The 11,762-nt window shown below is 42.5% G+C and overlaps 1 protein-coding gene across 1 annotated transcript in view; it reads left to right on the top strand.

The window, feature by feature from the left end:
- LOC118338452 (NACHT and WD repeat domain-containing protein 2) overlaps nucleotides 1–11,762 on the top strand; it is a 58,337-nt gene that overhangs the window by 15,295 nt on the left and 31,280 nt on the right. The window contains exon 2 of the mRNA XM_035675752.1: nucleotides 9,916–10,004. Within this exon, the coding sequence (XP_035531645.1) occupies nucleotides 9,916–10,004 (89 nt within the window). The remainder of the gene's footprint in view (nucleotides 1–9,915; nucleotides 10,005–11,762) is intronic.

Genomic DNA, 11,762 nt, shown 5'->3' with positions numbered 1-11,762 from the left:
CTTCATCTGTTCCAACCCCGACGGTAAGAGTCAGCGTGACAGCCCCCCCCCCCAAACCGATCCTACATACTCCCTTCAAGCCTGCAGACCCTCGCATTACACAACACACTGTTTGCTTTTTGTTGTGGCTCCTTTTACAGATATGGAAATGGAGAGAGATTTTGCACCCAGGCTGCATTCTTGTGCAGTTTAGGATGTTTTAGTTGGATTACCTGCGTTGTTAGTGAACATGCATGGTTCGTAAGATGTAACTGGTGAAGAGGAATAACCATAAAACAAACCACTAGTGCCGTGAAACATTTAACTCAAGCATCCTAAAGTGTAAGGTTAAGGCATCTGGATGTAAAATAAAGCATGCGATCTCGTGATCCAGTATTGATCGGGCCCATGTTGAAGAAAAGAGTCAGGGTTCTCGTATTATGGTGTCTTCCATTTGCCAGGCGACATTTAACGGCCCACTTAACCTAATAGAACCACTGGAAAATATCTTTAATGAGGTTACATCATGACAACTTGACAACGAAACAAATGCACAATTTGTTCCAATAACACAATGAAACAACGGATTGCTTTCGACGCAGAGTGCATGGTGTGGGCATAGAGCAAGTTGGGTCGTGAGGGAGACACCCAGTTGCAGCTCTGTATTTGAATATGCCCTCTGGGCAAGGGGGTAAAAATAGGCTCAGTAAAACTGGAGTAAACAAGGCAAGGGAAGTAGAGTAGGCTATGAGAGAGCGAGGAGGGAGAGAAGGAGGGCACGCCAGGATTAAAAAGACAAGATGCTTTTGTCGATACATCACTGTCATTTGCTTGCCCTCGCGGAGCAAATAGCTATGGACCCAAACAAACAAAAAGAAAGAATGAATTGACCTCAGATTATTGCCCTGTTATGGCCCCGCGGTGTAAAGTCTGGTGTTGTTTTGCCACCTGTAGCTGATTCAGTCGCTCAAACCGTCCCGTCACAGCACGAATGTAACGCTTCGACCTACACGTGGATGGAAAAGAACGACGATCGGGGGGGGGCTATATTCCAAGTAATTCTTTTCACACCGCCGGCACGAATGGAAAGACACACATCTCAGCTGTGAAAAGAGCTAATTATGAACCGCTGTTACCAGTGAAGCGAGGTGCTGGTATCCAGTGCCACATCCTAGTGATGAGGACACTCTGTCTGACTTAAGATAGTCGCACAGCTGCTGATTCCCCTACAAGTTCACCTCAACCAAGTCGCATTTGCAACACGGTGTTATTTGCATTTGTTTGGATCATTTTCGGACTATCAGATGAGTTCAGTCCATTCAACCCTACCTCCTGGTCCACGTGAAGAACGGCAGGTATTCATCAGCGTGACCCAGCTCTGCCCTCAATCCTGCTGCAGAGCCTGTTTCTGCATGTTCACTAGAGGGGGCTATCCATGCACGTATTTCCTCACCACCTTTACTGTACATGTGCTGTTGAATGTGGACAAGCTATCAATAACAAACGGATAAAACTCACATTTTGATGGTACCCACTCACAATAAGAGCAGCCTTCCCTCCCTGCATTTCAGTTGAAATCCCACTACAGCCATCCCACTGTGCGTTATAGAGGAGCAGCGGAGCCTCTTCTCTCTGCAACAGTTAACAAAATATATGTTCCACATAACAGTGTAATGCCACTATTTGTAATACCAGACACTAGAAAGGTGAGCAGTGCTATCCGCAGTGATAATCGCACCATACAACAGCATAACTGCACTTTTTTTATTGTGTCTGTGTGACTGGGAGACCTCTCTGCTTTGATCTGCAGCGCCAAGAGTTTTATGTGCTCTCTGGTTATAGTGTTGGCTCTGCTGAATATACTGACCCTAATGCCCTTAATCAAAAGCCATAGACAACTGCGACATGCTCCCACTGCTGTGTTCACCCTCACGGACCTCCGCTCTATTTGTTCGCTTTCATCTGTTAAAAATAAAAAAGGGGGCATGACGCTCAATTTGAACCATAATTTATACAAAAAAAAGGAGGAGTTGATAGAAGAAAGTTGTTTTGAGGTGTCGGGGGGGCACGCAGACGCTACAACACAAAGTTCACCCCCACAATGCAGTGATATAGTGTTTACAAAAGGTAGCCAGAATGTAAGCCAAACAACTCATTTGAGTGGATTTACATCCTCCTTCCATGATGTTAATTATTCACTCAAGTTCTTGGCTCAGGTGGATGAATCTGTATGTGTGTGTGTGTGTGGCCACAGTCGATCAATTAAAAACCCCACTATCTGTTCTTGCCAGTAGCCAGACGGCAGCAACAAACCAAAGAAACGCCTAACGTGATTTATTTTTGTGTTTGTGTATAACGCTCAGTACATTATGCAGCCTGTCTCATCTGTCAATATGTGTGTGTGTGTGTGTGTTGGTGTTCGTTCATGGAGATCTATATAAGCATATCAAGACAACTCCATTACCTTGCTGTAGTCACCTCGGGGGGATCTGGCATCGGTTGTGTGCAATAGGCAGCTATTTGTATGCAAGCTATCACTTAAGCTGTTTAAAGTTGATAAAAGCACGAGGCCTTCGGGGATGTGAGGCATGAAATCATCTACCCCTCCGACGCACCATCATCGAGGCTATAGCATGTCACCACGGAGACCACTAATTACATTACATTTCACCCCACAATTATTCCCAGTGTTCCACTTTACTCCATCTTTTTTCAGCCTGTGTTGTAGGATTGTTTAGCTCAGATTTCCGTAATTGAATGTTTTTTGTTTTTTTATTGTTGTTTAAATATCGCTCTCTCCCTAATCATCCACTTTTTGGAATTGAGCCTGGTGAAAGAGAACAAAAGAGAGGGAGAGAGGGAGGGGTGGCAGGGAGGACAGAGGGAGAGATGACAGGTGGAGAGGCTGTGTCAAGGGTGGCTTTTGTTTAATAAATTGCTTCTCGTGGGCTCGGGAGTGCCAGATTTTGGGGATGAGCCCGGTCTGCGGCATTGTGAAGTTTATGACGCGTGCTACCGAGCTTATTCCCCCCCCCCCCCCCCCCCCCCCCCCCCCTCCTCCCTCTTGTGTCGTCCTCCTCCTCCTCGCTCTTCTCCTGAGGCGAGAGAGGAGAGGCTCGCTCCGACTAGTTTGGCAGCAGCTTTTTACTGACCTCTCTCTGAGGTTTCCAGAGTGCTGCGGAGCAATTCCGCACCCCCAGGACGTCGTTCTGACAAATTCAGCAGTTGCCCCCGTGCACTCGCCCAACTCCCTGGGTGTTCAAACCATTTTATGGAACACACTGTAGAAGCATTTCATGAGGGAACGATGGCGATGATAGCAAGCAGCCCGCTACACACACCTGAGTAAAACTGCTTGTGATTATCCACTTATAACCAACATAATTAACCCAGAGAAAACGAGTGTGGACTGCAAGTGGTTTATAAGTAATGGGAATTTTATTTTTATGTGCACATCAAGGGCTCTGCTGCGGGAGAGTTTGGGGGCGTAATGCTGATAATTGAGATTGAAAATGAACAAAATCTTACCAGTAACTGCCAATAAATGTTTTATTCAGTGTCTTCTTGGAAGATATATTAATTTTGGGAACCTCTCTCTACTTTTGGCTACATTTAAAGTCAGCATAATATAATGTGGTAAGGCTTTAAGGTCTTGCCAAACACTGTCTCTTCACTTGATTCTGTATTTTTTCAAAATGGCGATACATCTGTATATCTTTACCTCCAGTTATGCGTGTTTATTTGTAGATTTCTTGCGGAGAAATTTGTCTTTCCAGATTCCACTTTCAGAATATGTTTCAATTAAAAAAAATAAAAAAAAAAGATATAATGGTGAATTTCCCATAACTGAGGAGTAGCTACTTCCCTTCCAAATTCACATGAATATTTAACACATTTCCCACAGTTAAATTCTCCTGGGAATATAATACTAATTCCCCTCATTTCTCTAGACACCACTATAGCAAGGACATTGGCAGAAATAAAGTATTGCGTGCAGAGATTAATCATCCTGAAATGGACAGTTTCCAAGATTAAAAAGTAATACCGAAGATTATAAAATAAAATGTGATGATCTGGCTATGAGGTTCATAGTTCCTGGGGAGGCAGCAGAAAATAGATACGATAAACAGTGTAAGACTAAATCCCACTACAGAAGAAAAGGTGTTAGTTTTGCATGTCAGTACACAACTATATTAAAAAGTACCCTGCTGATGTTACAAAAACAATCAGGAACTTGGCACATTTTCGTACGTGGAGCTGCTGTAATTGTTGATTCGGCTACAAGACTCAAGAGTTTCTTGGAGCTAATATCCCTAAACATCAAAACATCTTCAACTCATCAGAAACTTCTCCTTGTTTTTATCTTTTAATTAACTACAGAAAACCTGACCCTGATACAAGACCACTAAAACCTCTAGAGCCTACATTTGTTTTTCTGTTTATTCATTATTATACATTTGCCTGGGTTAATACTTGAGTCTGATTGTCCGCAGAGGGTGTGCATTATTTCCTGATATAGGACTAAGAAGTTCCAGTGAAACTTAAAATAAATGAATGGCATCTGTAACACACAAGCCCCTACACTGCCCCTCTGAACTTACTGACACTTTGTATTAGAGGTCATCTCACATCCTTTTCGCTTTTCTTCATTTGTTCGTGAAAATCTTGATATTCATTTGGGGACAATGCCATGTATGTTAAACATACCGTCACCTGTTAGCTCTATGAGTGGAGGGAACTAAAAATATCTCCTTTTGCCAAGTCGTATCTAAGATTTGTTCTATTTACTGAAAAAGTTAACAATGTTTCCAAGAACCTTATGGGAGGGTAATGATTGATCCAGGTATTAGTCAAACCCTCAGGTGATACCAGAGAAAGTTATATCTTCTAAAATAACTTAAGATTTTGATTTAAATTAATTTCCTTTCAAAAGTGGCCGCGGGGTCAAGCCCTTCGAGGTGCCCATATTCAGGAATTAATTGACTCCGTGGAGGCAACCGCCCTTACATAATTTAATTTTATCATTTCATTTTATGTTTGACCTCTCAATTTGTTTACACCCACCTGCAGCAGGCCAACCAAATCCAGCTGCCGGCCCAAAATGACTCTGCTGCCAGTCCTGCCAACAACATACTACAGCTTAAAGGGTTGCCAGATTGTCAGGTCCTCTTTCACATGTCATTAGAATACTCCATATTTCATAATTTACAGGAAACAAACAGACCTGGCAGCACTGCATCGACCTCGCCGGTTACCGATTTGTCTGAGATAGTTGAAAACACTGGTAGGGAAATGTCTAAAATCTACACCTATGTGCCTGACCTAAGAGTTGACGGGATTCATTTATTTTTTCATTGTCTGACAGAAAAGTCTAACCTGTAACATAATAATAAGATATAATCATGGCTAATTGGACCATCTGACTGGTGAGAGATTTTAATCTTTAACTACGACATATAACACCATGGTTACCTACTGTCATTTACACAAAGGAGAGTCTCAGTCATCATGGCTTACTATAATTGGGCTGTAAAATGTTGAGCGTGTTCCCGACTTAAATGTGAGTATTTCATGACAAAGACCCTAAAAGCCCCACGAGTGGCTTTTGTCCCCACAGCTGCTAGCACAGATGTTACCCAGTGAACTTGTTATAGTTCATTTTTATGTTGTTCTGCATGCAACCAAACCTAATTTAGGTGACTGGCGGACGAGGAATTTTACGCCGACATCCCAAATGAACATGTTTTACTGTGCATTGTTGTTCTCTGGGACAATTAGGGAAATTCCCTCAGTGAAGTGTGGGTGGTGGCACAATAACCTCCAGTGGATTTACTTCCTCCTGATTCAGTGGTACTCGGATAACCTGTAGGGTCTCCCTGTGCGCAAGAAAAGCAGGAACATCTGGCCTTTATGGATGGCTGATTTACACAGCCACAATTTCCCTTTAGCATCTTCCAGGTCATTCGATATTGATTTGCTCACTGACTGTGCGTTGGCATCATTGCGGCTCAGGTTCAGATCTTCACATTAGTTTGTCTGGTACACTGAGTGACATGAAGGCATTGAGCAACAGCCCTGTGTCTACAGGGAAAGAATGAATACATTTCTATTTCGGATGTATTGCAGGCTTAGTTTTAAGATGTGTTAAGAGGTTTGCGCTTTGTGGTGAAATAAGCAGTGAGATGTTGCACTCGACAAGACAAGTGATGAATGCTGCAGGTTAGAGGATGAATTCGAACTCGCAACAAAAGATTCTTTTTATGATTGACTGATCTTCAGTGGCATTTTTCAGTCCAAAACTCAAAGATATTCACATTTGAGAAGCAGGAACCAGAACATTTCTGTTTTTGCTTGCTAAACACTCTGGAACAACTCATGAATTATCAAAACTGTTCACAATTAATTTCCTGCCCATTGACTAAATAGATTAATTTTATAAAAAAGGAGTACAGTCTAGACCTACTCTATTTGCAAAGTGTCCTGAGACAATTTCTGTTATGAATTGGCACTATACAAATAAAATGTAATTGAATTAATTGAAGAATAGTTTCAGCATTAATTCAAACTTGTGGCCACTTAAAATGATTTCTGTACCTGCTTGTGACCCCTTGTCACCGTTTGCATATGAATAGTTAGAGTTCATTATTCTTTTAACAACTTCTCACATTGTTCCATGTCCAAAAGCAGAGACTAATTTCTGTAGCAAAATCACCTCGAGACCCTCTCAGATTTATCCTGGGACCCTTAAGGCCTGAATATACCCCCAAACGAACGCATACACACACCACTGTGGACACCATGGATGTGTAGTAGTTTATACTACTTTCTGGAGTCTGCTTGAAGGACATTTGCACGTACGTTGTCTGCACAGAGCCTACACATACACTCAATTTATGCCACGTGGACCCTAGCAGACCCCCAGCACCCATCTTTATGTATTTCAGCCACTGTGTGTCATCCATACATAACGGTGTTACTGGAGCTTTGGCCTCCAAATGTCACGTTTAACGGGTCAGTTCACCGCAACATATTTTCTCACTTACTTCTAGTTTCATCAAACCATGCGGATATTTTTTTTTTTTTAATGTACTAGTTTTTGAATTCTGCCTCCATCCCCAACACAACGATGTGAGTGGAATTTTGTTTGCAGTGCTCAAAGAATTGACACATTTCCAGTGTTGTTTTGTGGATTATCCAAAGTAACAGAGACTAGAGAGCTTCTGGAGGCAGACATTTCAGAAGCAGATATCTCAAATCCCAGTGAACCAACCGTTTAAGCACCTCAGATGCGCGCGTGGATGACCACTGTGTCACAGCATTGTTGTAGCTATTTGCAAAGACACTTGTCTTGTTAACTTGACTCTCTCGCTCTCTTTTAATCAGAGATCTCTTAGCAGTTGTGCATACCAAGTGCCTCTGGAGTGTCAGTTGGCGTAGCTTGATGAGCGCCGAGTGATTGCTTTTTCAGAGGCTTGTTGATGAGACAGGCAAAGAGGGCAGCTGTAGAGTGACCACTATCTAGAGGAGTGATGGACCAGTCAGTATAACTAACTTTATAGTTCTGAAGCTTTTGGCATGTTCATCCGGAAATACTTGAGGGTTTCTGAGATGGTTTGTTGGTTTTGGTGTCAAGCGTAAATGCCAAACAATCCCTAGTTGCAGTTTTTCAGACGTAATTTGCTGTTTTTCTATGTTTCAAATCCCTTTAAACTGAATAATTTAGTTTCAGACTGTTGGTTGGACAAAACAAGCAATATGAAGATGTTATCTTGATGAGCATTTTTCACCCATTAAATGACTAAACAATCATAAAAAATGAAGTATAAAACAAAGAAGAAAGCGAAGGAAAACATTTTGCTGTACTTCTTTGTTCAACTGACCGCCCATGAGTTCCCTAAAGGATGAGGGAGGAAGAGAGGAAAGAAGAAAAAAGAGAGAGAGCTGACAGGACATATCTGAAAAGGGAAAGATAGATTGGTCGGCACTATTGAAATAAAACAGATTGGAAAATTGGAGGGAGGGACACACAGCGAGAAAGAGGGCGAATGTAACATCCAGTCTTTGTTCCTTTGCATGTGGGTGTGTACAGACACACACACATACACACACGCATACGTCAGGCTGCCATAACTCATCATCATCCAACAAAAAAAAGAGAGGGGGAGAGAGAGAGAGGGAGAGGGGGAGGCGTCTTGCCGTTATCAGCACAATACAAACAACAACATAGTTTAGTCTGTCAGGTCACATCGAGACACACTACAGCTAGATGCAGATTTGGATTGCACTCGTTCTCTACCTTTCAGCAATTCCCAAACACATAAACAAGCTGAATCTAAATTCCATAAACGCTGCTATTTTGTTTTATTTACGGTGTCACCCGTGTCAGTGTGAGATATTATACACTTATTGTGCTGTAATGTATCTCTGATGGAACGAGATGAGAGCTCCACCGATGCAGCAACTGCCATTAATTATTTCATTTGCATAACATTACAGCCGTTTGGTTTTGATTTGACATTTTGCTCGGGTAGCTGTGGGCGGATACATGCACGGCCACGGCCCAAAGCCTTACTAAAGATAGACGAGAGAAAGATACGTCAGACCAAATTTGTGGGCTCTTCCACTCGCGGTGCGTATGACACGGTTAGCGGCTGTTTGTGCGCCGCCCGCCATGTGTGTTCGTGTGCACGTCAGCTCCTTGGTCACACAGGGCCTCTCTGTTGGGCATGTTCTGTTTTTAACTATCCATACACACCCTTCAGAAAAAAGAGGGGGAGAAAGAGACTGGGCCTGTCCACATAAATTACAGTAACCATTTGGAAGACAGTGAAAAAGGAAAGGAGGAAAGAAAGTGGGACACCACAACAAGCCGTGGGCACTCACTCTGTGACACTCGGACTGTCCAATATGATCACTGCCTTTGTAATGCTGGATAATCCCACATTCTCCAACAGTGTGTGTCAGCACTGGTTCAGTTACATTGATATGGTTGCTACGGTAATATTGGCAGAAAATTATATTAGAGGTGGAATTATTATCTGATACAGAACATGTATCCACGACTATCGTGATCGATTAATTCATTTTCAGTCATTTGCTGGCTCCAGCTGCTCACATGGCTGCTGTTTTGTGTCAAATATGATAGTTAACTGAATATTTGGGGGTTTTTATCTGTTGGATGGATAAAAAAATGCAATTTGAAGACATCACATTGGGCTCAGGGAAATATGAAACCCCTATTTTTATTTTTTTGGACATTTTATCAACATATTGGCTTATAATCAGCAGATTAATTAATAATCAAAATAATCACCACAACCCAAAATAATATTGAATTCAGTGTCAAATTGTTAAAACAAAGAGGCAAGCTTCTTTGCAGCAATGTGAGCGGAGGAAATCAATCAATCAACAAAAGCAGAAATCTGGGGCAAGTCATTTACAACTCTCGTTATTCACCTGTTGTCCCTGTTAAATTAGGATTCAGCCCCTGTTGAGTGATGAATAAGAAGGTTTAGCTGTGGCGTTTTGTCTGCTCGTAACCCTGACAAAGACCTGCAAAAAAGGTCAAAACTGGTCTGCTTTGTAAAGGAATATTTCAACATGTATTCGCCAACTCTCAGAGAGCTACATGAGAATGTCAGTACTGTACGTTCGTTGTCTGTGCGATGAGTATTGAGGGCTTTAGAGGGGCTAGCAGGTGTATTTTTTAGTCTTTATACTCAAGCTAAGCTAATTGTCCCCTGGCTCTAGCTCTGCACTCGACACAAAGAGCGGTATCGATCTTCTTATCTGACACTCAGAAAGGAAGTGACTAAGCGTATTTTTCATAATGCTGAACTTTTCTTCAATTTTCTCCCTTTAATTGAAATGGCAGTTAAAATAAGGCTTTTATTATGATTTACACGCTTCAAGATGTCCTCTTTCTTTTGTCTGCAGACACGGAGGCGGAGAGGAACGCACTGAAAGAGCACGTCTACCCCAAACTACGAGACTTCTGCAGGGAGAACTATGGGATTGAATTCCAGGTAACCGGCTGCCTTTTTGTCTACCTTTTGATTCATTGTCTTCCTGTCTTGCCGTGCTCCTGCTCAAGGGACCTGTAACTTCCGGAGCTGTAGTTTGCCAGTACCGACTGTTAAGTGCCTCCAAATCTACATCATGGCTTACACAGCCATCAGTGCCTGGAGGGGCCCCCAGAGCTGAGTGCAGAGGCCCCTGTCCCTTTAAGCGAACAGAAGGCCAGCAGAGATAAGGCTTCCATCGGTGAAGGCTGGCACAAATCTAGCGGATGTGGATGAGGCAGCGTGATGCGAGGGCTTTCCCTTTGTTGTTGTCGGAGAACCGCTGCATTCTCCCCGTGGTGTCCACTGATCAGGATCATTTGCATTGCAAATCAGCATCAGTGTACATGGAAAGATTGCTATCAGAGGTGTGTTTGTTTAACAAATCCAGGAGAGCCCTCGAGTCAGGGGGAGATTTATGCCATAGATTGTTCCTGGAAGGATTTGAAGAGATTTGTTGCCGATGAGGAGACTTGTGACCCCTGAATTGTTTCGTAAAGCTGTAGTCAGCGGGGTGTCAGCAGCTAATTCTCATTTCATGCTAACAGTGTTTGGATCATAAACAGCTCCGAGCACATACCATCTAAAAAGGTGTTAAGACAAGACTTAGTACAATAGTGTTTGGAATACGTTGCCTATTGTCCAGTTGTTTCCAGGGTTTGGTATTAAAACAAACTGTACTTTGAAGAAAGCAAAACCACACTTATTTGCAGCAGGCTTAAGCTGCCATTAACAGCATATGTAATGAATTATGGATTATTTTGTGCGTCAAAACTTCATTGTACATCACAAATCAATGTAAAATCAGGCGTGCAGAAAAACACACTTCCAAAGTCCAAATGGCAGTGGGATTGACTCCGTTTTTGAATATATTTTAGACAGATTTATGTGCTTGTATTAAATATTTTTTGGTGAAATTGTCACATTTCACTCCATCACAGCCGTCTTGTTTGAAGCTTAGCCACACTTAAGTGCTAGCTTTGGTCCATATTGCATATTGCAAAACAATTTACATATCAATTAGCACATGTAACTGGTGATGTGGATGAAAAACGCAGTTCAAAACTGTCCACTGCAGACAGATTCTCCACAGAACTGATGCCATTAAACACGTCTTGCACCTACAGCCAGTTGATTAACTTTGCATGAATTAACATAAACCACTATTGTAACAAGCATCAGTTATATAAAGTCAAAGGGTCAAAGATGCGGTAACCGGACAAACATTCCTGAATCTCTCAGATGTCTGTGTGTGTGATAGAGAAGAACAAGAAAATGCAAGAAGGCAGAGACGTTTTGGCTCCGGTATCCGTGGCCACGTGTCTGTCTGGTGATTCAGCTCGCTGTGACGAAGCGTGAGCTGAAATGATTATGCAGAAGGCCTGGGAGTTAATACTATGACTCACTTACTCCGCTCTCCCTCCTCCTCCTCCTCCTCCTCTATCCGACCCCTACCCCCCCCCCCCCCCAACACTCCTCATCCTCACCCATGCAATGTGAGAATTGGCACCTTGGCTAAAACCACAGTTTACTGGAGCTCGATAATGACTTGCACTATTACGTGAATCATTTCAACGTGTGAAAACGTAAACTATATATATACGGTTTCTACGTACTGCATCTCGTAGCCTGATTCTTATTTTAGTCGCATTCATTTATTTATTTTTTTGCTTTGATTTGCAATTTGTGTGTGATCCCGCCTCCCCCCTTTCACTCACACAC

The sequence above is a fragment of the Morone saxatilis genome, unplaced genomic scaffold (assembly GCF_004916995.1).
Source record: "Morone saxatilis isolate NCDOM2014 unplaced genomic scaffold, NCSU_SB_2.0 Contig4, whole genome shotgun sequence".
NCBI classification, from domain to species: Eukaryota; Metazoa; Chordata; class Actinopteri; family Moronidae; genus Morone; species Morone saxatilis.
Note: the sequence above shows the minus strand (reverse complement) of the source record. Positions and strands in the feature narration are given on the sequence as shown.